This window comes from Anser anser (assembly GCF_964211835.1).
Source record: "Anser anser genome assembly, chromosome: 2".
Classification (NCBI taxonomy): Eukaryota; Metazoa; Chordata; class Aves; order Anseriformes; family Anatidae; genus Anser; species Anser anser.
The window spans coordinates 354,091-381,979 of NC_139721.1; the positions used below are offsets into that span (position 1 = coordinate 354,091).

At 43.9% G+C, this 27,889-nt stretch overlaps 1 protein-coding gene across 6 annotated transcripts; it reads right to left on the reverse strand.

The window, feature by feature from the left end:
- Positions 1-813: 813 nt before the first annotated feature.
- On the reverse strand, positions 814-27,738 carry PUF60 (poly(U) binding splicing factor 60). 6 transcript variants are annotated; one of them, XM_083823308.1, is made up of 11 exons: positions 27,585-27,738; positions 15,322-15,417; positions 13,482-13,571; positions 12,415-12,465; positions 8,139-8,300; positions 7,633-7,725; positions 6,477-6,690; positions 5,938-6,128; positions 2,727-2,862; positions 2,011-2,246; positions 814-1,241 (listed from the first exon to the last, which is right to left on the reverse strand). In XM_083823308.1, the coding sequence occupies exons 1-11, from the start codon at positions 27,609-27,611 to the stop codon at positions 942-944; spliced, it is 1,596 nt and encodes a 531-aa protein (XP_083679434.1). In that variant the 5' UTR covers positions 27,612-27,738; the 3' UTR covers positions 814-941. The 6 variants fall into 6 exon arrangements, with proteins under 6 accessions (XP_083679434.1, XP_083679438.1, XP_083679436.1 ...); XM_083823312.1 differs by lacking the exon at positions 12,415-12,465 and adding an exon at positions 20,591-20,699 and having other exon boundaries at positions 27,585-27,624; XM_083823310.1 differs by lacking the exon at positions 27,585-27,738 and adding an exon at positions 20,591-20,699.
- Between the last annotated feature and the right edge of the window lie 151 nt (positions 27,739-27,889).

The window sequence follows — 27,889 nt, forward strand, 5'->3', positions numbered from 1 at the left end:
TCATAGCCCCTTACATGTTTAGAGTATTTAAAATCATTAATACAAGCTAATTCTGTTCCTGCTCATTAAACAAAGATCATAAAATAAATGCACTCAGGCTCTGTAAATATTACAAAAACTTTGGGTCCTCAACAGCAAACTTTCCTTTCAGGCAAGACATATGTTCTATATTGCTGTCCATAATACAAGGACTAGATTTATTTAATAAATACACTTTAGGTGCTGCAGATCAACGCTACTCCCACTCTCATCCCATCTGTGATGCCTCAGCCTGACTTGATGGAAATATTTTGGCACATTTAGGAAGGATCAGTTAGGGTAACTCTGATGCATCAACAAAACTGTGAAATCCAAACTACAATATCAGAATACACAGGATGTGAATACCCCAGAAGACCCAGCTGGTTCACTTTCTGGACTCTGCTCCATGTCTGGGCTCCTGGAAACCCAAGCTCAAGATGCGAGTCCTCAGCAGGAAGACTCCCTGCCAGAACTGCCCAAGCTCTCCTCCACTGTTGTTCATGAAGTATTTCAGCAGCACCCTTGAGTGCTGTTATAATACTTAGAGACTCCCTCCTCCATTCAACCGTGTATAGCCCATCTTTGAAGAAAATTGCTACCCCAATCCCTCAAAGGTGCAGCGGGATCTTGACCTGAGTGTTTTTGAAGTGACCACAGTGTAAGGCAGGAGCAAAAACAGCAACCTCTCTTCAGGCTCTGGCCCCACTCTTCTACGTTGATGAGGCTACACTCATGCCAGACTTGGTTGGCAGGATATTAGCCCCTTTAACACACACAAAAACACACACTAGCTTTCTTTGCGCTTTTATCCAAACTACAAGTACATCACAGAGATCTGCGCCCACCCTGGAGCATTCTTTACACATGGCTAAAAAAACAGACAGGCAGAAGGGGTAGGGGTGAAGTCCTCCAAGTAGAGTTCATGCTGACAGGTCACTGTTATCAAATCTCTCCTGGTCATACACCTCTGCCACCACCTTTCTTCCTGCAAACCAGCGCCCATTCAAAGCCTGAATGGCTTTGTGAGTCTCTGAGGCCATGGAGAACTCCACAAAGATCTTAACAATGATCTCAGCATCCTCCTCTTCTCCCTGCTTCTCCTGGTAGATGATGACCCTGTTTACAGCCCCGAATTTGCCACACTCTTCTGTCACTTCTCCCTCTAGGTCATCATCAATGTCCTTTGGATCCACCATGTTGCGAAGCACCATCACAGTGGACTGCAAAGAGAAGGAACAATACAAGTACATTAATATAATTGAGACACTAAAGTTAAATACAAACAAACAAAAAACCTACCAAGCTCTTCTGAGACACATCTTTGTAGCACAGGTGACTTGAACTATCTGATTTTTCTTGTGCTGTTGCTATCCAGTTATTTATTTATTTTTTTTTTTACTTTGTTACCTTCAAGATTTTTTTTGTTTAATTTTTCCTTATGTCTGAATACAGTAGGAAGTTTAACTTTTTTTTCAGACCTCTGACATTTAATGGCTGACCAGGTACTTTAGTTAAAGCATCAACCACAGCGTAACAACAAGAGCTTTTCGGAGTGCCTGCAACACGCCTTTTGTACACATCCCCCACTAAACCTTTTTATGACAAAGCACTTCTCTGTATCACAGAACGATAGATGTTTTAAGATAGATGATCAGGATCACCTGATTCAAACCTAGTTCTCAAGCAAGGCAACCTTGAGCAGGTTGCCCGGGACCATGCCCGCACAGCTGTTGAATATCTCCAGGGATAGACTACACAACCTCTCTGTGCAGCCTCTGTATGTTTTTGCATGTTAGAGACCCAGCTCTACCACATCCTTTCTTTCCATTGATGGCTCTACCCAACATCACAGTTTAGTGGTCATGGCATTTCAGAGTCAGTTTACCATGTACAAAGCTGCAGAGCTACACCACACGAAGAGAGTGATACAATGAGGTATCTCATTTGCTAATAACTGGAACCAGCTCAGGGTAGCCACATTACACTCACCTCCTGTTTACGAAGCAATTTCTGCATCACCATATGACGGGCACTGCTGCCAGATATGCTCATGTGTTCCTGTTCACTCAGCATCTCTGGCCTCTCTGACTCCTGGAATACCTCCTCCTCTTCCTTTTCCTTTTTGACCTCCATCAGGCCCAACGCTGGGGGACTGGCCAGGATAGGATTCACAACTCCCACTTGGGGGATAGTGACAGGAATTGGAGGTCGGGCAGGGGTTACACCTGTAAGAGTACAAACTCCGTAGCATAAAGAAAAGAACTGATGTTCCGCAACATTTCAATACACACCACTCAGTAGTAAAGAGGATCAAAGAATCTATAGGGTTTTATTGACTCTACACAAACAACGACCAGGGAGGCATACACAGCAACTTGGTCAACAATATGGGATATATGCACTCAATATATTCATCACATTCATCATATGCCCAGAAGTGAGACAGAGAACAGGTCTTTGCATTGGGTAACAACTATCCACAGTTTCACTCAGGGTACTACGCATTCCTGCTGTGAATCTCATGTCCCTGTTGTATCTATTATATACCAAAATAAACTCCTGCTATGCTGTACAAATAACAGCTCTTGACAAAGTCAGGCATGGAAGAGGATTTCAGCTTCAAATTCTCCTTAATCGTGACCCAAGCTGTAAAGAACCGTGCACTGTAACAGTTACACAAGGGACAAAATGAGGAGTAAACATACCTGTAATTACTCCTGGTGCCTGCGCTGCCATTACTGCCTGTGGCAATGCCCCTAATGGCTGGGCAAGAGTCAGTGCTGGAGATACTAGACCAGGGGTAGCCAAAGTGCCAAGAACTGCAGCTCCTGCCACTGCTTCCTACAACAAAAAATACAAGCACTAATTCTGTATCAAGAAGTCGTGTTATGGGTATGTTCAGCTGAGGCTCAGCCCTTGTCACACTTAAGAAAATACTGAGTATATAGATTCTGATGATGATGATAGCTCTCCAGGGCTACTATAAAAAACGAACAAACTAGCAAAAATTTATGCCACCCACAGATATGTGAAAACTATGAGATATCAAGAACTGGAAGAAAAACGCTCAAATTTCATCTATCCTCTCAAGCTGCTAGGCAGGTTACTGAATGAAAAACATCAAGGAATTCAGTACAGGATCTGCAAAATGCATGCAATTCCAGAACAGGAGGAATCTCTACTTGTTTCCACCTGCTGATGCTCTAGAAGACCGTAAGAGCTCCTCAAGCAACTGTTTAAAGCAATCAAGAAAAAGGCAATGTTTAATAGCTACTACACAAACAAAGCTTTTTACTAATGCTAAGGAATGTGATCCACTTAAACAGATTGACAGGAGCTCCCAACCCGCCGCCTTCGATGGAGCTTTTCTTCAAACTTTCAGCCTTGATAACTGAAGCATTTTTTAACTACGTTCTTTTGTCCATATTGTCTGAACCTCTTCTCCCATTACCTACATGTCTCCATATGGACTGTACATGAGCAAAAATCGGATGCACTTTTCAGCTTTTTTTTCCTACAGTTACACCAAGTCACTTTCTCTAGTCTTCTCCTGCATATCAGGTTTTCCATTTCCCTGAATAACTACGATATTCCTTTATACCTGCTATAATCCAAATAAACATTCTCACTCTAGATGAGCAGAATTCAACCATATCTTTTAACTAGACGAAAACATTTCCACAAAGCTATCAAAAATAACACGCATAATATATCCTAGGATCCCTTTTGTTTTGGTTGTTTTCCAGGCTATTGTACTCATAATTTAGTTACTCAGATCCTTCTCCTTTTCTGTTTTCATGGGGATCATATAAGCTTCTGAATTGTTCACAGAATATATAGTAAATGTTTTTGCTAATTAAGTGCAATAGTAGGCTTAACAAAAAGTTATGTTCATTTGATGTTTTCCTAAAACATCTAAATACATCACGTAGCTGTTTGTTCTTCCTTAAAGCTTGTTTTCAATCTTTCCCTACCACTGGTGTCAGAAGAAAGTCCACAGAGGTCTGTTTTCTATCCTACCTTAAACCCAAGTATCATATTTGCTATTCTTCAGTCATACAGCAATAGCCTGACTTGACAGACTAATTACAAAAAAACCCACAAAACTTAAGTGTACAACCACACGTGATAAGCTCTTGGTGGATATAAACCCACCAAGGTTGCAGTAATTCCATGTGTACCATTAGCCAGTTTGCCTTATGCTTCTAACGAAGGGGAAGAATACTTACGTAAGCATTCCGTGCTACAGTAAGACTACCATAATTTTGACTACGCTGGTAGTGAGCTGTGTCACTTTTTTCTTAAGTGGCCAAAGAAACTTTTTCTAATAACTTTAGTTTCTTATTTTCTGTTGCAAGACTGACTTTTTTTCACTGTGACTGTCAAGACAACCATAGTCATAGTTGTCCTAGTTTAAGTGTGGAAAAGCTTTCTCCTTCTTTGACTTGCATGTGAATTCCAAACTGCAGTTGCATTTCAGATCCGAAGTTGCATCTCTTACTTGAAAGTTTCCCTCTCATGCCCATGATTTCTTCAATCCCACTGAGTTTATACTAATTAACTTCTCTGAATCACAAAAAAAATACATGAAACTAAAGCCCTTACAGACTACGTTGGCCTATGTTCTTACTAACAATAAGCTCTTCCATACAGGAACTGTACTGGGGACATAAACTACAGATGCCTTTTTTAACTGATCTAATTATTACTCTTTTCTCTAGTTATCTAAAACTACCATCATGGCAAATCAGACCGGTGATCTAGGTCTCTACCATGTCTAAGTAAAGGGAACAAGACTGCCGAGTATCTCTGAGGTCCTTCAAAACCAATACTCTATATACAGAATTTAAAATTTTCCTAAAATTTTCCTCACAGTAACAAATCCTGCCATATTTTACAGAAAGAAATGATAAAATTTATCCAGATCTGTAAGAGATCTCTCCTAAAGAGAAGAGTTAATAGTTCTTCCCTAAGGTGATTTTGATCCAAAACGTAGCCATGCCTCAGCTTGCTTCCTTAGTCAAATGCAGAGGTTTCCAGATTGTAGTGAACTTACTACTGGGGACATGCAAACCACTTTAGAGTTTCACGCAAATAGCAGCTCCCTCCTCCCCCCATTTCTACCTGTACCTTGTGATTCAAAGAAATATTAGTACCACATATAAGCTGGACACCTCAGCAGTTTTTTTTTTCCTGGCTCCAGAGCATCCAAGAACTGAACAGTGCTAGAACTTGTTTCTTTCTTGGGCAGCAGGGATGCAGGAAGAGATTCTGTCCCTCCAAGGCAAGGAATACAGGCATAGATAAGCAGGTTACTTTGAAAGGTAATTTTCCTCAATCAACACTTATAGGTCATAGCCAGGAGCTTCTATTATTTTGAGCAAACTAAGTTTGAGAACCGCTAGACTCCTGCATCAACATCCAATTCTGCTGAACCCACTGTATTTCCTATTTTCTGGACAGCTTAAAGCCATGATGGGCCAACTTTCACCTTACTATACAGGCAGAGTCTTTTCAACAGCAGTGCTGCTCATGCAACTACTACTGCCCCCACTACTGTCTGCCTACTCACATAGTATTTTAAGGCATTCTTTTAGCCTCTGTTATAACCACATCCCTAATTGTTCGTATGCCTACCAACAAGGAATTCTCTCTAATTTATCCCCCGTCATTTAAAAAATAAAAAAGTTCTGCTCAGGCAGGCCAGATGCCATTCCAAATGCTGGTGTATCAGACTCTCACAAGTGTGTCCTGGGCAAGCTTCTACGTGTGAAGTCCTGGAAACAGAGTACAATCTAGGCTTGGAGCCTTCACTCACACTAGAGCATACAACTGGTTGGAAGAGTTTGCATGCTTGTTTTTAGCAGGGTGACAATAAACATCCACTTCTTTCAGTCACAGCAACTTATGTCTTACCTGTGCTGTAATCTTTGCTGTTGCAGCTGCTGCAGCAACAGCTGCTGCTGGAGGTAATCCCCCTGGCGTAGCAGGTGTCAGGAGCGGCATTGGAGGAGTCACAGCTTTACCAACTCGGAGATATTGACCCCCAAGGTCAAAGAGGTTCATAGAGGAAACTGCATCTTGAGAAGACTGTGCTTTCTCATATTCTACAATGAGAAGGAGGAATATTTGCAAGTGACCCTTTTTACTCCTAAGTTCAACTCTCTTACTGCACAATTATGATTTATCTTTGTTTAAAAAAGCAACCCCTCAGCGCTTAGATTGCTCATCTCTCTCCTCTGATCACATAAGCACTGTTGAGAACAGCAAGCATAGCAAAATCTCTCAACCCACGTAAATGGTGAGTAAAAGTATCTGGCTACTAATTAGACTTCTAAATACAAAGTTATCTCTATCCTGTTGTTTAAAGTAATTCTTCCACTAGAATGAAAAACAACGAGGATGATCCCAACTACCTTCCTTACCCCAGAACAAATATCAGATAGATATTTTACCAATGAAACCATAGCCTTTGTGTTTTCCTGTCGTGGGATCTCTGGCTAGCGTGCAGGATTTGATCTTTCCAAAGGCCTCAAACACACTCTTGATGTCATCATCTGAAAGGTCCTGATGAACAGAGGCCACATAGATGCGGTTGAAAGCCCGTGCCTCTTCTGCTAGCTGGTCTATAATTGGTTGTGCCTGACCTATATTACTAGGTCTCCCCACCTGCAGAGAACAGGAAACGGTCCATTAAACGGTCTGAAGAGCAGCAGCATGACTTGCCAAGACATACAGTAGGTAAGCACTCAACCACTTGACTTCCTTTTCAAACCACATAACCCCTCATAAGGTCAAAATTAACAAAGGGCAACAGCTGACTCTCAGCTCTGGGATACAACCTGCTCTATGATTCTAGAAGTACTGGCAGCCTGGACTGACTCTGTCCCTCTCCTTCCCCCTTCCTCCTAGGTAAGTGTTATCTTCCCTAACCTGCCAAAGACCAACTTTCAAGAAGCAAAAACAATGCTGAAAGCAAAACACAATGTTTCTATAGCCTTCTTTTGAAGGCTCCTAAACCCCTAACACTGCAGAAATGCATCAGAGATAAATGCAGGACGTAAAACACTTTGAAATCTAGGGAGGAAGCTAGCATTTTCTGCAATCTCCAAAGTTCCACCTTTCAGAGATCATCTCTTACTTACTGCCTGAAAACACACAGCTACAAACCTTTGTTCTTTTCAGTTTGTGCTGAACGCCTCCTTTTTGTATGGCAAGGTACTTAAAATTCCTCATGCTACTGACAGGCAAAAAAAGCGCCTGATGCTACTTATCTACCATCCACACAGGCACAGAATATGAAGAACACCAAGTATCATGAATCATCTTTGTTTTGTGCTTAAGAAATTTCCATACTATGTGTGTGTGAGGGGGAACTGTCAGCTTATAAGAACGAGTTTCTTGACTTTATTAGCATGCTGGGTGGTTCTCCTCAGGGACTGAGGGACTAACAGACACTATGTACTTAGTGGGTTGAAAATGAAGATTTATCCTGGAACAGGCTTTAAGTTATCTTCCATGCTACAGTGCTATGGGAAGCATTTCTAGGCATCAAAACCTTTATTCAAAGTAAAGAGAACTAGGAATTTTCAGGGCATGCCTGTTACTCACCTTTATATTTCTTCCTCCCAACATGACAGAATTCATCTGCTCCAAGGCCAGCTGAGCAGCTTCAGGCACCTCATATTCCACAAAAGCAAAACCCTAGGACAGAAGGAATACTCCTGTTGAATTGTCATCTTGTCAACCCCAGTGCCAGCTAATGGAGCCAAGAATTCCCACATACTAGATTCTTACTATTGTGGTCTGAGAAGACTTTTCCTTCAAGGCTACCTGTTTTCAGAGTCTCTCATGCCTAGAGGCCTAGCAGAGAAAGGCTACTGCACACAGGACTGCTAGCTGTTTAGCATCTTTTGTGCACACCAGACCCATGCACATATGGTTCCCACAACAAAATACTGCAAAAATAAGCAGAGCGAGCAGATACAAACAATTTCTTAAAATCAAAATGCTAAAGCAGCCTTCTCTCTACGAGGACGAACATTCCTTCTTCTCCTGGATATATTCACGAAAGCCCTGGAGAGAAGAAAAACATCACTCAAGGCCTGTTAACCAACCTTATGCTTCATCGTAACTGAGTCCCAGGACATATCAATGCTTTTTATAGGTCCAAATGGGGCAAAGGCCTGGCGAATGGTATCTTCTCCAAGTTCATAGTATATGGAGCCCACATAAACACGACACATGATGGCCAAGGCGCGCTGCCTCTGAGCTGCCATCTGTATTGGAAAGAAGAACTGGCTGGTTAGATCAGGGGGTGGTCATGGATGTCAGGACCTCCTTCCCTTCCTCCTTCCCTCCCAGGAGCTATGACCCAACAGCAGGTAGCTCCTCACTGGGCTGCAGCACAGCCTGGTACACGTAGTAATAAAGAAGTGTTTTCCTGCTCAATGCACAGACTGCTGGAGCGGATAAGCAGTACAGCTCACTCCTGGGGCAGTCAAATCTTTGATGGGGTCTGCCACTTCAGGAGCCTTAACTCGAACCCCACTGATAAGGTCTAACCCTCCCCAGCATGATCGCATCTCCAGCAACACTTGCAGGAGGAGGAAATAACTTCATTCTAGGACAGCTTCCCCCTCCAGGCAGCAAAGGTCTCAATTCTAGGTGCTATCAGCAATCCCTCCCATTCCCTCCCACAAGGGGCAGCAAGAGATCCAGTATCGGGCACCACCTAGTCACTCCCTCCCCCACCCCATCCTCCCAGGCAGCAAAGGATCTGGAGTTGGGTACCTCCTCCCCACCCCCTCAAGCATCACACACCACCTCCTCCCCTCCACCCACCCCAGGCAGTACAGGATCCAGTACTAGGCACCACTTCCACCACACATTTCAAAAGCAAAGCAAACATAAAAATAAAAAATAAAAATCACATGGTTAAATGAAACTTCTTAGTTAAGTGTGTGGTGCTAGTACTTATCACTGCCTGTTGTTACTGGCTCAGATAGTGGTGCAGCCCCCAAAGACTCCGCCCTTATCAGTTTCGGTGCAGAGAAGGTCTCTGTGCTATTTTCTCCTAAGTATGCCTGAAAACCTGTTTGCAAGACAAATCCAGAAATTTCTTAAAGCAGGTATCCAAAAAAGCAGTATCCTTCAATTATTTTTCACCCACATTACAATTCTAAAATTGCTACTACTAATAAACATTGTTTTGGAAGATGCTGCCTGCTAAAATCACATGTCTGGCCAGCATATCCTATCAGCACGTCTTGGGACCAAGGCAGAAATAAAGGCTCTGTACAGGCAGCTCCCTATGATCAGCAAGACTGAATTACAGTGCGTTGGAGATGCGCACAGGGCTTCGTTCCTGTTCTGCGTGGAACAGATGGAACAAACGGAACAAACATACGGCAGTAAGGGCTACGGACTGTTGCAGAGTAGGCAAATGCAGCGTTAAGCTTGATGCCTTTCTCCCTTCCCAGCACTACAGTGCTTGGCATGAAGGTAGGGAGCGCTGGAAACTGCGCCTTCCCCACCACCTCTGCTTAAGGGGGTCTGTAATCGAGGCCTTTACAAGAGACCCACCTTCAGAGTGCTGCAACAAGCATGAGCACAATGAGCTCTGACGTGTCTGGGGACGTTACAACTCGCATGGCAAAACAAAAGGGACTGCATTTCATCTGTGATAGTCAAAGGATCGTGGACACGAACAGTACCTGAAGAAATCCTTCTCCCTCGTAACACAAGTGACATTGACCATAGGAGGAAAAAAACTGTAAAGGTTCAACTCCTATTATTCCATACAACAGGGATACTATAAACAGGAATGGTTCTCACCCCATACTGCTGCTCCTGAAGTGTATTAAACTTGCCTCTTGACTGGGTTTAATATTTCACACAGTTAAAAATAAGTTGCTTTTCAATAGCTCTGCAATGCTGTGACTGGGAGGACTATGGCACGTGTACACGCAGGACAGCTGACATGTTGTCTCCCAGGTTCTCCAACACCTTCACAGCTTTGGTGCATGAAAGCCAGTGATCAGCAGCCCCTCAATTTGTGTAGTGCGTCCATTTACAGGTTCAGAGCCATCACCGTTCTAACCCAAGTGTCTGAGTGAAGTGCCTCACCCGTGGTGACACAGACTGTGGCAAAAATTTAGTGTTTTACTAGGAGTGCTCTTGGACAAGACACTGCAGCCCTGCACCAGGCAGAGGTAATTCCCACCTTCTGAAGTCTATATATGCAAACAGGACATTCCCTTCTTTTCACTTATCAATGCAACAGTGGCAAGAAAAATGGCATTTGTCCTCTCCCATGGCAGCAACCTTTACTGGAGGATATCCACATCTTACACTGCTGCATAGATTCTAATGAAATAGGTGGGGCAGAGCTAGGAAGACTTATGTTACATCTGGAACATATTAGAAACCTGGAGCTACAAAGGCAGAATTTAGGTAGACCATGATGACTACAGGCATATGTGGATCACTAACAGGAATCAGCATCAATTTAGGGGAAGTGCTGTAATATACACCTGCGAACTAAGCACAGGACTAAGTGTCAGGAACTCATGAATAGAAATTTTATTGCTTTCACTAGCTATATTAAATAATTTTTGCTGGCCACTGGCCCTTTACTCAATGTACAAAAATGGAGCTTAAGGCATCTGCAGTCTTCATTGGAAAGGCAACAGCTAATATTTGTACATATGAAATATTGCTGATAAGTGCTTATGAAGGTTATTTTAAGGAGAAGCCAAAACATCATATTGGAATGGTGCTTTAAATTAAAGAGGCAATGCAAAAACATCACCACTAGCTCCAGTTTTAATACAACGCCAGGAAATTGTGCTCATGTTGCTGAACTGACACGGGAATCTTGAGCTGTAATTCTTAGCAGATTAGGTAGACAGGAAGCTTTAATCACAGGCACTGAGATACTGCAATAGGAAGTTCAGACTGCACTTCCTTCATGTAGGAATCGATGACTCTTGTCAACAGGAAAATGTGTTGTACACAGGCCTGTTTGCATTTCCTACATTCCTGATGGGCTTTGGGATAAAGCATTTGCTGAGAAATGAGTACCAAAACTATACTCAACTGTAGCACAGCTGAATGGTTCAGAAGACTCCTAGGTTTTGTCCCATCAGCAGTAGCCTCCAATTGCCTACAGTCTTAGGGAAAGGATTCACAATACTAACTATGCCCCTGAGGCTAATGAGAAATTGAACATTTCCCATTACATTATCAGTATGTGCTTTTCATCTATTGCCCAGCTGTGAATACAAGCTGTACGGTTTTTTTAAAGCAAAATTGGTGGTGTTAATGCTATTAAGTATGCATCTACATTAACTGTACATTTACTGGTAGAGGTTTCTTGGGCACAAGGGTTCAGAAACCACCTGTGCAGAAATTCATGTTGAGATACACGTTTCTATTCCAATCCAAACTTACATATTCCCATAAATTTTATTTTGGCTCCCCTGCTGACATGCTACCTACCGTGACAGTGTTATAGGAGGGAAAACAGGTGTTTTTAGATTTAGTGCATCTTTCATTTTGGAGGACAGGCCTCCAGGTGCATTTTACCTACTCAACATTGCATTTCATCAAGATGGGAAAATACTTGCAAATGAACCTTTGCATGCAGAGTGGAGGTTATAGGACACTTTCTCCAGGGGCCATTGTTCAACATCTCTGGAAAAAGGAGGGAATTGATAATCCCAGGTAATCACAGAATCATGGATCATATAATTAAGCTCTTTGTGATAGCTGATTAGAAACTCCAGCACTAAAGGACCACACAGGTTCTCTGAATAGTTCTGCAGTTCTGTTACTTCCATCCTGCTTCTTTTTTGTTTTTAAACTTTACTTGAAACATGATATATTCACCTAGTCTGGAAACATGCATAGTAAGAGCAGTCTTACAACCTGGGCTACAATATGTTCTGCAAGCCTGTAGTGCCCCCGTCTTCCCCAGCACCATATCTGCCAGGCCTCTGGTGCTGTGAGTTTGCTTCATAAGAAATTGCCCATTTGTGAGTTACCTTGGCAGTTAGTTTTAGGTCAGGACCTCAGAACTGTAGCATCCCTAGAAATGCAGCTCCCACAATTTCACAGGTGTGTTCAGTACTGTTCGAAATCTAAAGCTTTCTTTGCCAACTGACTCCAGGACCCCGACTGCCAGTGTCACAGCAGACTGCACCCAGCCCATGATGTTCCTCTGGGGAGTTTACACTTTGCCTCTGCTTGTTGTGCTTGTCCATAACAGGTGGGTATGTGGGAGGGTTGTGCTGGGTTGAATTAAGAGCATTGTATTACCACTACATACTTCCCCACTCTAGGCCCTGACTAAGACAAAGTGCCCAAGAAGAAGTGAATATGTCTATTGACCGATTGTAAAGGTGAGAGAGGATCTCCAAAGCCCATTGTCACTGCTGCCATCTGAAAGACAGTAAAGACAGAGTTCAGTCTGTTGGAGCTGAGCATACTACGGCTGTTTGTAAAAACTCAAGCAGAGCGGCGGCACAGGGAACCTGCGAGAGAGGCCTCTCCTTCCTTGCCCCTCACTGCCTGGTCCCAAGGACTGTCCAGCGCTGGGACCCTGCAGATTCCAGTCCCACCAGGTCAGGGTGGAGTTGTGCTGCTGCCACTGCCTCAGGAAGCAGGGTCTTCTCCCAGGGGGGACTCAAGGCAATAGTAACCTCTGCAACCACTGTCGTTGATTCACCCCCAGCATTTAAAAAGGAGCCCCTCAACTAGATCAGCCACTCAGAAACATGCACAGCCCTGAAAGGCCAGAGCTGCTTAATGTGGCAAGCACATCCACAGTGACACTTCATTAAAAATATCCAAGACCCCAAAGCTGTAATTTTGGGATTCCTAACTTTGAATAGGAGACAGTGATATCTGTTCAAGAAATCTCCAAAGGAAGGGAGATTTAAATGGCTATTAAGGGTTCTGCCAGCACACAGGCCTTCCAGCGCTAACAAGAACAGCCAACTGAACTTCTCAGTGAGGCTGGCAGGGTACCTGGGTGAAGGGGAGGGAAATGGGTCCGCACTGTTGGTAACACGAGGGAGAGGGGTACCCTCCCCTCAAGCAGAAGAGATGGGGGAAGGATACACAGTAACCCTAGGCACCACCTTAAATGTAAGTTGAAGGTGAAACCCACAGCAAATTCTTTGGCTTCTGGTGATTCAAGAAACATTTAGGCAGCCAACAGGTGAGAAAATTTCTCCCCAACAGGAAAAAAAACTCTGGGGGCAATTTGTATAGGTGAGTAAAGGGCATTTCTTTAGAGGGCTCAGGACTGTATACTTTAATTTCACTGTGGAAACAGAAGTGCTTTCACCTGGCTCCGGGCAGGCCTCAGGGCTGTGCTCTGGTTCTAAGTGCAAAAAGAACTCCACCTTGTTGGGGAGAGTAAGACAGAATGAGCATCTCAGAAGGTCTCTCACCTGCAGGTTGGTGAGTTGCTGTTGCTGGTGGGCGATGGTTTGCTTCACCAGCACACTCTTGATACTCTGCTCCATCGCATACTTCTTTGCCTAGGAAGAAACAGACTTTGTAGTCACAGCCTAATACCGCAGAACAGGGAATGACGTTTGACTTCACACCATAGCTCCCCAGAACCACACAACTGGCTGCCAATGGTGCTTTCTGATGCTCCAGCCCTAAGCTCTAAGGCACTGAACATTAGCCGGTGGCAAACAGCTTACTAATGCCTTGGTCTGCATCTTGGAGTTGCGAGCCCTGAAATACAGCATAATGCTTGAGCAGAGGATTGGATGGACTCAATCTGCAGCAGGCACAACGTTAGGAAAGCAGCATGCACTACACACTCAGCATTTTCCCTCTTCCTCCCTCTGCCCCTTAGATCCCACCATAGCACCTTACCTGCTGGGATGAGGGCAGGACAGATAGCCTCCTTCAAGTCCTTTCCACTCAGAGAACATCTGGACAAAGAGGTTCTACAAAAGGGAAGGGGGCTCCTAATCCCCATGCCCAGTCTCTTGACTGTGCGCTACCCCTCCCTTTCTTTATCATATTTGGACTATTCAAATTTGGAGGACCCACTGCTCTCTTGCTCACTAAAATGCTCCAGCTCTCTTTCTCCAATTCCTAGGCTGAGGACACAAAGATGAGTTGTGTTTTTTGTTCAGTCTTCTATAAATTCGACAATGCCTGAGCTTTACACCCAGTGGTGTTAACATGAGGCTCTTTGTCAAGGGAAACCTAATACCCACACGTGCCTGTTCCCAGCGGAGGGTACAAACACATTCAGCCAACCCCTCAGGCACCTGCTTTCCATGGCTGTACGTGTTTGGGAGGTGCCAGGGAACAGTAGGTTCTAAACCGTGGATTTGAGACGTGTGCTTCGGAAACCTGGAAACGGACAAGGGGATTTACATCTGTCAGCTATGGAGAAGCCAGAGGAAACGAGGCCGTTTCACACTGTGAGCCAAACACACACACAAGCAGCTTCAGCATTACGGGAACATTCACATGAAGCCTACCCAGAACAATGCTATACTTGCCTCAACTGAATACGTAATGCACCTATCCCACAATTCCCACATTCCTTGGTTTTGTTTCCTTCCCCCTCTTTTCCCAGTTGTGCTCTCCTCAGCAAGCCAGGCACCACTCTCTCTCACCAGCAAAGTGGGCCAGAAGTCGGCAGTAACCTCCCCACCGGCTGTACAAAACAGGCCCAACAACCAGAACTCAGAGCTGGTCTGAAATTTTGTCTAGATTGAGACACGTCGACTCAAGTGGGGTTGAAAATACTTGCCACATGCTACTGGGTCTCTTTACATGGAAAGGAGCATAAGGGAAAAACAGACTTTGTGATGTTTGTGTGTGGACAGAATAAAAGATCAGCTGGAGCATATCAGAAACCTATTTCTTGTGGTGTACAGTCTGCTCTTCACAGTAACTTTATGGCAGTTGCACAGTGTCTCAGAATTACAATATGTTCTTAAGTTGTTATGATTACTTATGATTTTGATTTTATTTTTTTCTTTTAAGGAAAAGCACTCCCCCTACCACAACAGGGAATTCCATGTTGTGCTCCCCAAAAAGCATCTATAAACTCCAAACCAAGACACAGTTCTCGGGCACAATTTTGAAGATGTGAATCCACACAGATCACAGTCATTATCCCATATGTAATCTTGACAAGTGAGCTTTTTTTTTTTTTTAAATAATATCAGGAAAAAATGTGAACTTCAAAAAAAAAACACAAACAACCAACCAAAAAAGAATGCTAAGATGTAAGTTCATGTCAAGTATACTCACTTTCTGGAGAGCTTCCTGCTGTTCTGGTGTGAGGGGAGGAAGCCCCAGCTTAGCTGCTGTGCTTTGTCCATTTTCCATCTTAATGGACTCTGTACCCTAAGAAAACAGAAACACACTCATGGAAAAGCTATTCTCACAAATCTGACCCATTTCTTCATTCCCAGAAACTCAACGCACTTGTCAGAATCTTAGGAAGAATTTTAGCCAACTATTAGCAACTCATGAAAAACTGTTCTTTAATATTATAGCCACTTCCCATGGGAGAGCTATCCCACCAACTGTACAAATTGATGAACAGGTTGAATACTTAACCTAAAGAGTTCCCTAAACATCATATTTTCAGTGAAGAAAAATGCAATAAACCCCAGTCTTCACTTATATCATCTCCATCCTACATCTCAGCAGTTAAATTCTATCAAATGTAACTGTATATTCTCCTTCCATCTCTTCCCATACCGGATTTTTAGCCTTGATTTCTCAAGTTCTCTTTTTAAAATCTTCTCTTAAAGTTTTCCAAATTTCACACACTGTTCTAGGTACTGAGTCACAAATAAACATTCCCATACTTGGTATGATGCATATTATCTGCACATGCAGACACTCAAACCCAACATTAGAGCAGACCTAGAAAGAAGCTTCTGGGCCACTGGACTAATTTTTGTCTGTGTGATTTCATAGATGTACATGCAACTAACAAACCTTAGCCTTCTTTGGGTCTTAGTTATTCTACTGACTTCTTTGCCTCGTGCTTGTGCTTTACACTGAAGTTCCTTCCTGTGAAATAACTGCTCAATTATTCCTACCACGTTAAGTAACACTAAGTTTCTCTGAAGTATATACATCAAACTGGTTTTGGTTAAAGCGATTCAACAGCTTGTGTCTTTCTGGTAAGCATCTACCAACTTGTATTCTTAAGGAATAATTCTTTAGCGGCCCAAACATAGTCACATAATTGATAGTCAAAGTAAAGGTGAGGTTATCAATAAAAGCCTGTTAAGATATATCTCAGTTCTCCAGTTAAAAAGAAAACAAACAAAAAAAACCACTAAATACTCTAACAAGAACAGACCAAAAAAATAAAAAAGGATCAGACCCATTCAGACAGCAAAACAAGAACAGCTTTCCTGACACAGCAACAAAGCTGTCGCATGGGGAAAAAAAATAGTACCAAAGTAGTTGGCATCTTAGCAGAAGAACAGCAAGTATTCCTGCTCATTTGGTTCCCATTCATTCAGAACAGATCACTGGCTCACAGCACTCGCTAGCGAGTTTTCCTGCAGGCACAAATACTTCTTAAAGACCACTGGTCTTCTCCAGGAAAAAAGAGAAAAAAACACCACACAATTCACTGGAACATCAAGAGCCTACAAATATAATACCAAAACAGAGGACAAAAAGCTATTCTTGTATATAGCTGAAGCCTCAGAGAGGAAAAATGCAGTCTTTTGGAAGCAGATCCTGCATCATCTCTGCACACAAACTGCACACTTCATTGCATCTTCTTTATCATACCACAAGGCAAAGGGGAACACACGTTACTGAACAGACAACCTGCTGCTACAACTCTCAGCGTGAGACAACAGAACTGTCAGCTAAGCTTAGTAATAGCAGAGTGCTTCAGGTCTAAGTACACACACTTCAATGAGGAGAGCCACGTGCTGCACATCTGACTGCTCAGGACAACACCAGCACAGTTCCTGCACTGTGTCTACCACGGTAACAGTACAGCACAGGCCAGTTATCCGTTTCCTCCAGCAACACAACTTCATTGACAGTCCTGTTTTTCACTTATATTTTCTGATTTGTTTTATTTACTGATAAAAGCAGAATGTTCAGCTTTTGTTGGGGAAGAAAACTACAAAATAGCTGTAAGGTATTTTGAGCAGACAGATTCTTTCCTGAAGTCATAGATACCACCTAAATATAAGTGAAGCTCGAGCACATCCACATTATTCTCAATACAGGGAAATAATTTGTTATTTTCATGGAAATTTAGAAATAAAACAATGCCAAGTTCAAGTAAACAGCAGAAGAGGTGAGAGAAGAAACATCTTATGCATTCTCAGAAGACATCGTGGAGGCACAGACTCAATCTGGTAACAATCTTTGAGTCCTCCCACTAAAAAGGAGTTAAATAAGGGCACCCCCCCCAAATTCGAGGCCTCCTAAGCAGCCTGCTTTATCTAGAGTAGCTGCAAGTTCAACATGTAAGATCAGAAGCTAAAGAAGCTAAAGCTAAACAATCCTTAAGTATCACAACCAGCACGTACCTGCCATGAGGACTGTGATCCCCAGCTGTATTTGTTGGCCCACTTGCTCCTGTTGCTCATGCACTGGAGTCACGACCACGGTATCACTTTCTGCGCCACCCTCACCAACACTCCTGATGTTACAGAGGGACCGCACCTACTCCTCCCCTGAGGCAGGGCTGCCACTAATCCTTTCCCACAGCTGATGTGGGGGATGCCTGATGCTAAATGCTGCTTAGTCAGCTCATTAACTAAACTTTTATTTTCCTCTCCGGGTATAAAGTGGAGTCACATTCCTTTTAAGAAAGGAAACCCTAATTAGTGCATGCAGGAAAAGGCTATCTTACAACCTGCCACAGCACATACAGTCAGTTCGGTTTTCCCTAGTGCACACTGCTTTTTATGTTCTAACCTATTAAACACCACATTTGCCATCACATTATCTAGTCGTTCTTTATCTTGAAATCCTCTGGCAATTCATTTACCTTAATGGCTCACAGTCAGGGGAGGTTCAGACTAAGTATCAGGAAAAACTACTTTGCCAAGAGGGCAGTTAAGTCGCTGGGACAGGCTTCTTAGAGAGGTAGTTGATACACCATTCCTGCCCATGCTTAAAAGTTTAGATAAAGCTCTTAATGATGTGTTTTAACTTTGGGTTGGCCCTGAAGTAGTCTGAGGTGGACTTGATCTTTGTCGGTCCCTTCCAACAGGAACTATTTTATTCTAGTCTACATGGCAGCGGCTGAAGTGTCCTATCGGACTAGAGATTTCTTCTGATGAGATAAACTGTGTTCATTTTCCCAACAGAATCTTGCTCATTTCTTGTACAGAACTGGTCTGACTTTGCTTCAAATATACACACCGTCCATAGGGGAACTGCTTTCCTACAGGATCAATGCAACGGAGGAAGAAGCAAGAGTGTGACTACAGCACAATGGTCCCATTGCTGCAGGCACCCATTTCGGAGTCGGACTGCCTTCTTGGCCTAAAGAAGCAGAATCTGGACCTGCCTTTGTTGTTCACCTAAATCCTGTCTCCCAACTCAGTGTTCAGAGCCGACCATTTAAAATACCAGAATGGACAAATAACCTTATCTGTTCAGTGGCAGATACATGTTAGGCTGAACAGACCTGTGCCTGTGAAATGACATCAGTATAAAAGTTACCATGGGGAAAAACTAAGTTAATAGCAGAAAGCAAAAATTTAGGTACATCCTTTACTCACTGCAGTTTCTCCCAGATTAGCCATTTGTCTCAAGTCCATCAGCAACCGATCTGCCTCCTATCAGGCTACAATGCTGCCTTTGTTCTTTAGGAGCTATTAAGGGCAAGGAGTAGGACCTCACCTCCCTTAAAAGCAAACAAAGCCGCAGGATGAGTTTGATGATGTTCAGAGATATACAGCCTAGATCATTCTTAGTCTCTATTTTATAGGATCAGTTGAAACTTCTGTTTGTCAGTCTCAAGTTTACCATGAGGTGTTTGAGAGCATTTTCTAGGAACCATGAACATTGAAAGTAGAAGCCAAATAAACCCTCCTAACATAAAAACCTATTCCACAAGCATCTGAATACAGCGTTCTAGAGTTGCAATTACTTCACTGGTCCCTATAGATTGAACTTCACAGCTACTTTAAATAGCCCACATGGACCTAAGGAGAATCAAAGTGCAACAAAAAAAACGATACACGAATCAAAACAGATAGTTGGAACCATTTTATGCTTGCAAACTGGGAAACTCAAGTACACAATACTGATCAAAAGATAGTATTGCATAGTCCAGTTGTAGTCCCAAAGCTGGGGAAAAAAAACAAACAAGGAAACCTTGAAGAAAATAGGGAGACCTTCGTGTGGATTTCGACTGTGCGCTTATTGGCACAGCACATCAGGCACGAACCTACGGAAAACACGGTCAAATTGAAAACAAATAGTCAGCAAAGCAATACAGTAATGGCGATCTGTTTGATGCAGGAAGGCTGTATCATCTCAAAGATGAATTCTGACTGTGCAACACTGAAAAAAAAAGTCATTCTGGTTCTTAAGTAAGTGGCCAAAAAAAAAAAATTGTTGTTTCCCAGCTCTGTAGGGTCCCCTTCCCATTTCTTTACATCTTCTGTACATGCTATTGTACAGTCACCACCTGAAACTTCCTTAGTTTCCTTAGGGAAGGCACATTTTTCTACTGCTATTTCTGTTTCCCCTCAGCCTTTAAAAATTGAGTGATTGCAATGTAGGAGTAATGAGATATGGGACAAGTAAAACATAATGGAAGGCATATCAAGTTTAACAATTCACAACAGAAAAAGCTATTCCAGTGACCACATTTTAGTAGGATTCATAAAAGAGAGACTATCGTATATCTACATTTAATGTAATTTTAACATTTGAGCTCACTAAAAGGCATAGCTTCTGAATACTGGTTGATAACATCCAACTTCCAGCACAGAGGGAATAGTCAAAACTAAGGACGACAAATTGATCTAGAAGTCACAGGGTATTCAAGAAGCTAGACCCAGACACTACTTAACTGGTTGGTTCCAAGCTCTTTGCCATCAAACATCTCTCTGAAAAGAGACCAAAAATACATATGCCTTTCCTGATCAATGGTACAGCTGTAATGAAAACTTATCACCACGTACCTTTTAACACAGTTTCTTCAAGGAAGATTACTAACCTCTCTGTTACTCCAGAGTATTTGAAAAGCAACAGATGATATAAAATGATCCCAATCTCTATTGCCAGTCACAGGAAATTGAGACTATCACTTCTCTTTTTCCAGGCACATTAGGGTAATACCACTAAGGAGAAAAGGCTTGGCACAATTAATGTGAATCTGCTAGGCAGCAACGTAACAGTAACTGTTGGTGCAGTTGGTGCTTTATACTAACACCAGCCACCTCGAAAACTGCCTTATTTAAACACATGGAAACAGGAGGGAACAAGAAAAACGCATGAGAAGTTGACAACAGAAGCAGAAGAATGCGAGCTTCCTTTAAAATAGAAATAAATAGAAACTGTATACCTGGTGCTATGAACATTGCTTCTGAGCGTTGCTTGGCCCTTTAAGGTGGTTTGAACTCCAAGAGTTCAGGCACATTCGTTGGAAATTTATTACATGGCTGAGAATTTCTCTGAAGTATAAACACACACAAGAGAAAAAGAAAAATACAGAATCTTGTTTATTTTAGGAACCATAACAAGCAAACAACACAAAAGATTAAATAAGACAGAAGTGGAAAAAGGACTGATGATATTTAGGAGTCATTAACAAACAGAAGCTTCACCTAAAAATACCTGGCCCGTATAATCAGTTTACTCCTTGCTCTATTACTTGCACCAGTGCTTGGGAACCTGCATCGATCTGAACGTTTTCATGCTGCAACACCCCATGCCAGCAGTGAAGTTGGAAGAAGCATCAGCTGAGCGCCTTGTCAGAGGCAGTATTTTTATTCACACAGTAGGCTTACTTTTCAGAAAAAGTCCTCCTTCATGTATATAAAAACATTTAAGGATTTTACCCCTTATTACTATTTAAATTTGCAGATTCCGCTGTAAGTTCCATAACTTTGCAAGTCCTTCTGTGCACTATGACTTTCTGCTATTCCCAAATTACTTTAGCAACTACTACTTTTCACCCCCCCCACGTAGACCACTTTGCTCAGATGGAAGAAACAGCAGTGCTAGTTTCCATGACTGTAAGCATGTGCAACAAATGTACTACCAGAATGGAGAGCAGAGGGCACGTACAAGTTTTTTGCGTCAACGCTACCAGATGCACTACACAGAGAATGGGCACATATTTAAACCTTTCAAAATGTCACCTTCATAGCATCTCATGACCAAAGTGCTTAAATAAACACATTTGTGTAAACAACTCTTTCCTTTAGATGAAAAAGGAAATTAAATGTCACTAATGCTGCCCAGTAGCATATTCGGTTCTCCCTGAGCACCAAATTCAACCAAAGTAAAACTTCGGAAAACATGAAAAGTCTTAAAAACACATGCATACAAATGAACTACATACCCCCAAACAATTCCTTCTGATGCTTTTTCATTTGGTAGATTCCTTCTGATGCCTTGCATTTGATAGAACAACTCTCAGCTCCATCAGAACTGAGAAAAAAATACCTTCTGGATGTTACCTGTACATGCAGAATGCTCTGCACTGTCACATATCTGTCACGGAACCCAGAAATCACAACGCATCTCAATATTTGACTCTCAGAGGAAGAAAACTGCTGTTTCTGACAATCTACAACAGTGCTAAAATGAATTACGACACACATGATCTGATTTCTCTCGATTACAAACAGGACAGTAAGACAAGCCAACACATTCATCCTTTCCTAAAGCAAAGGCTGCTTTCCCTGACCATCGTCTCACCTCCTTATCAACAAGCCAACAACTGTCCAATTAAGTTGTCAATTTGTCAATCAGCAACAGCAAGAAGTTCAACGACAGAAAATGCTGGGTTCTGCACCTGGGTTGGAACAATGCCGGACACAGGTCCGGGCGAGGAGACGCGTGGCTGGAGAGCGGCGCTGCACAAAGGGAGCTGGGGGTGCTGGTGACAGCGGGCTCAACGTGAGCCAGCCGAGTGCTCCAGCAGCCAAGAGGGCGAAGCACATTTTGGGGTGCGATAAACACAGCACAGCCAGCTGGTCAAAGGAGATGATTGTCTCACGATATTTAGTGTTGGCATCACCTCGAAGGTTGTATGCACTTCTGGGTTCCACAATATAAAAAGGCTGTTAAGGTCCTTAACATCATAGAGAAGAGGGCAACAAAGCTGGCAAAAGGGCTGGAAGGCATGTCCTGTGAGGACACTTGGGTTGTCTGTCTGGAGAAAAGAAGGCTAAGAGGCGACCTCAGTGCTCTCTGCAGCTTCCTGAGGAGAGGAAACAGAGAGGGAGGTGTTGGCTCTTCTTCCTGGTAACCAATGATAAAATGTGAGGGAATGGCACACAGCTGTGTCAAGGGAGGTTCAGACTGGACATTAGGAAAAAAATCTTTACTGTGAGGATGGTTGAACACTAGGACAGGCTTCCTTCCTAGGGGCAGTTAATGCCCCGAGCCTGTCCATGTTCCAGAGGCATTTGTATAATGCCCTCAGTAATACACTTTAACTTTGGTTAGCCCTGACGTGCTCAGGCAGTTGGACTGGCTGATCTTTGTGGGTCCCTTCCAACTGCACTATTCTATTCCAAATCCTTCAGCTAGTACGTGCAGCTGTGGAGCTTGCATATAGCTTCAACATGCATGCTGGGTTCCCCTGCACCGCAAGTTCTACAAGACCCACCGCTGGGTGCTCCTCTCCCTCCCAGAGGAAGCTCCAACCACTCGTAGTGCCAGGCAGAGTGGGCAGTCACAGCACACAAACACACACACCCCCAAATTAGTTCTCAGGTCTGTTTCAAAGTTAACCATCCTGACAAGAGGTATTCACAAGAAATTTGCCTTAGCCTCATTAAAATACAAACAGATCCACAGAAACCTGTGGTAACAACATCAGTGCTCTGAACTGCACAGAACACCCAAGTGAACTTAATTTTGGCTGATAAAGCTTGCTACCACGGAACTCCCCAGCAGAGAACACGCACGCCTCCTACGGGAAAGGACAATTATCTAACAGAGCTGTGATTTTAAGACTGCAAAAAGAATGACAGGTAAGCAGTTGCACGAGTATATTATGTGATGGCAGAAAGGTCTAACTACATTACTGAACACACGGAAATCAGGTAAGTACCAAAATGGCAAGCACTGTTTATCATTCTGAAGTACCACCACAGTGGGCGAGGAGACTACCGAGCTTTCAAGGAGCATCTGCAATGAAATTGTATCAAGAACCAGTGCTCAAAGCTACAGCACACAACACTCACAGTACTGCTACCAAAAGCAGTGGCACCAAACATTTCCGACACTGAAATGCTTTAAAATATAAGTTTCTTCAGCAAGACGTTAATTATTTAACCAGTTATAACTATGTATTCCATTTCTACTGCAACAAGGTACCGACTAAATTACTGAATAAATTAAATGAAAATTGCATTAATTATCAATTACACCGTTATAAGAACTCTGTGTTTACTGCCCACTGTCTCCACAGGTGGCACACACAAATAGTCCACTCTATGGTGTTGCACTATATGGTGCCCCTGCAAGGGGACAGGAGGCATTAGGCGCTGCACACCTTCATCTTACACGCACTGCTCAGCCTGACTGACTGGGCATGCGGACAATAACAAGAAGGGGAAAAAAAAGTTGTTGCAGCTATGATGGCAGGAGGAAGAGAGCCTGCCATGCCGGAAATCTGCCTGTATTGCAGAGGTGCGTGGCCTGTGACACTGGGCAGATAACAGAATCAAGAGCAGGCAGATCTAAGCCAGGAGAGCAACGGGGCGTGTCACAACACGCCGGGTAAGACGACGCAGTAGCACGCATCTTTCATACGTACCAATACGTATGTTTCCTTGTAATCGACAGCTTTAACAGTTCTATGATTATATTCAGAAAATTAGCTGTAAGCAAAATCTAAGTTTACTGAACTCCAGAACTGTGCTGGGTTCCTCTTTATTGAAGTTACTTTGTCCTTAATTCTCAAGCTTTTCTAGATAGCCATCACGATTTAACTTGTCCCTGAACAACAAGAAGAAACTGCTGCAGCTGTCCTGATAAAAGCAATCCCTGCAGAAGCACTGAACTTCCTTTAGGGCAATTTTCTGCTGGTATCATAGAGCAGCCTGTCTTCTTTCCAGCATGGAAAGGAGATTTACAGGAGTGAGAGGCACTAACATTGAATGTGGCAGGAAAGATGCCAGTGATCACACAAAAAGTGATTGCTGGGACATTTGAATTCTTCGTTTTAAGGACCATTAACACTAGGACCACGTGTCAGGTTTGGTTTTTTTGTTTGGTTGGTTTTTTAAGCACAAGGTAAAACACATAGTGGCACAAATCCTGACGAATTAACACGTGATACTGGATGTTCAGATCCACTTTATTTCCAGTAAGATCAGAGCATAACTCACATAAAAACACATGGATTATTAAAAAAATGGCTTGGAAGTGCTTTAACTCAATGCGTGAAGCTGACGAGAACGAATGCTCTATTTAAGACGTTTAACAGCTCCGAAGTTCAAAATAAACTTCACACCACCAACATTGAACCCAGCATGAATAAAAGCATGCAGCACTCTGGCAAGCCAGTATGCTTGCTCCCGAAAGGCTGTCTTTTACACTGTCACTTAAACACTGATACACCACCTCATCTAGGAGCAAGTGAAGTAAGAAAGGCATTTCTTCCCATCTCAAGGTTTGTATTCTTGCTCTAACAAGATCTTTACCTAATCCTTCCAGTTTTCTTTGGTCCCAGTATCTGAGTCTTCTCAAAACACGACGGAAGAGACAGATTTACCAACACACACGCAGTTTACATCAGCTACTCTGAATTCTTCTGTAGCCAAACGCTGCTGAAAAAGAGCAGCACATTAGAATCATAGAGTCACCTAGGCTGGAATGGACCTTCAAGATCACCAAGTCCAACCTTCAACCTGACCTACTGAGTCCCAACACTAAGCCATGTCCCTTAGTGCCATGTCCGCCCATCTCTTAAATACCTCTAAGGATGGGGACTCCACCACTTCCCATTCCAGTGCTCGAGCACCCTTTCTGTGAATAAGGTGATAGATTAAAAATATGCACCTTGCTCCTCGCCTCCCATACATCACAGTATTTATGTGCTTCCTTTGGTCACAAGACTGCTGCTGCCAATTTCTAGGGCTCACCTACAGACCAGTGCTATCTCCTTGCCCTTGCTTATACAGCCTCCCATTACAGTAACACCAGCTCTGAAGGTAAATTTTAAGAATCGGCTCTATGAAGAGCCAATGTAACTCTCACTCCCGGTTCCAGGAATAACGGCAGCCTCACTAAGGCTTCCTTCGACCTTGGTGCAATGCTTCACCTGTGGCAGGACCATAACTCTGAGTGGGAATGTCCATTCTGAACGAACAGTGCGAGCTAACAGGTTTCAGCTTGAATGCCTGGTGCTTGAAGATGATTAAAAATAATCAGACTCAATGTTTACTATACTCTGTTCAACTCTTAAAAATAGGCATTCCAAATACCAGGCTCATAGAAAAGTAACTCAAAAGTTTCTTTTATAGTGTTGATTAAATCAGTTTATGATAGGCAATACACATACATAAGTAGAACCCCTGACGCAAAGAAAATTATTTTCCTTTTTATGTTTTAAGGCACTGGTGATTTCCAGTAAACAAGCATGCAACTCTTAGAGCCTTCTGTTTGACCAGCCACCGCATCACTTCCCTTGCATGCAGCAAAACCACGCAGCAGCTTGTGTTATAGAGTTAGCAAGTTATTTTAGTTTTGAAACGTGTGTATTGTCCTTTTAAAATATGCATATACCAAAATATACAGTGACACCAGAGAAACTGGCTGAAACAATGTGCTGTGAGATAAAGGATGGCCATTACCTTAATGTGGGATGTCCTCACACATCCTAAGAAATATAACACTCCCTTGGATTTTGATCATCTTTGGATTCACATTTATCCTCACATGCTCAAAGCCTGAATGCTCATTCCCAGCTTTAACTTGGCAAAACCCCTAATCTAATAAAGTCCTAACCAAGCAAGGATAAGACAGGAATCAAAGTGTGAGTTGTCTGCATTATCTCCTGATTATGAGCACCAATATTTGCAAATCCAAAAAAGGAAGACCATAAAAAACAACTCCTTTGCAGTTCAAAGAGAGACTTTTTAGAGAGTTCAAAAGTAGCAGCTTCAGAATTAGTATGATTTGTGACCAAAAAAAAAAAAACCCACCAGCAAACACTGAAAACAATAGGGGGGTGGGAGTAGAAAAGAAAATCATTAAGAAATATCCTGCTGTGTCACACCAGCAGTCCATCCAGCCCCCTTAGCAGCAGATGATACCTGCAGGGAGCATGAGAGCCTGGCCACCTGCTTTGCAGTTTCCCAACATCCACAGTTATTGTACTACAGGCTACCTTCCCTAGCAACTTCACACCTAAGAGGTTACGTATTTTCATTTTGCACAATTCCATACGCTACTCCATATTTCACTAAGAATAAAAAGGACTAGGATGAGGAATGCTGAATAATGCCCTACTGAACTACTTAATTTCTACGATTTAAGACTAACTCGCACAGAAAACAAGTCAGTCTCTGAAATGAGACTATTCTGGTGTCTTACAACATTAGCGGCCACTTCAGCAGAAGTCTAAAGAACCTTCTGAAAACACAATGAACTCTCATGAAAGTCGATAACGTCGGGATCCTTCCAAGAGTAAGTGAAATAAACAATGGCAAATATAAAAATAACCACCAGGTACGGGGCATCACGTCCCTCTGGTCAATAAAGGTAACTCACAGCTCACATCTTAGCCTCAGAGCTGCACGCTACCAGGCTCTGCCTTCCAGTAGGAAGAAAAATTCCTACTAAAACCCTCTCAAGAAGCCCCACCACCTCTTGGACCTTTCTAAACACGCAGGTCCGTGAAACCATCCCACGAACCGGTACGAACCGGCCTGCGCGCACCTCAGCACGGGGAGAACTCGGGTCGCACACGAAACCCTGCCGCACCCCGGGCGCCACACGCCCGCCTGCGGAGCCGCCGGCCCAGGCCCCGCGGGCAGCCCCGGGCTCGCCCTGCCCAGGTCCGGCCCCGCGCTCCTTGCGGCCGGAGGCGGCCGGCGAGCTCCGCCGGGGCCGCGGCTCCCGGGGAGGGCAGCGCGGCGCCCCAGCCCCGCCCGCTGCGCGAGGAAGGCGGCCTCGGGGAGCGGGAGGCGCGGCCCCGCCGCCCGAAAGGAGGCCCGCCGGCACCGAGCGCGCAGCGCCGCCGGGCCCCGGCCCGCCCCCGCCGGCCCGGGAGAGCCGCGGGCGCACCGGGCGGAGGCCGGCACGGACGGCGCCCCCCAAGGGATCCGGGCCGGGCCGAGCCGCCCGCCCAGCGGCGCGGCGCCGCCACTCACCAGGGAGATGGTGGTCGTGGCCGCCATCTTGTCCACCCCGTCGGCACGGAGCGCGGCGCCCTCGCGAGAGCTTCAGGGCGCGCGCGGAACGGCGAGCTCTCGCGAGCGCTCCTCAGGCAAGCGCCGGGAGGACGTCTCGCGAGAGTTTCGGGTAGCGGCGTGACCAGGGGCGGGGCGGCGGGGCTGGCGGCGGGTCTCGTCACGGCCCCGTCCCTGTCACGGAGCCGAGCCCCGCGCCGCCACCTGCCGCGTCCCGGGGGCTGCAGCGCCGCGGGGGGCCGGTGGGGTCTCTGCCCGGGCCGCTG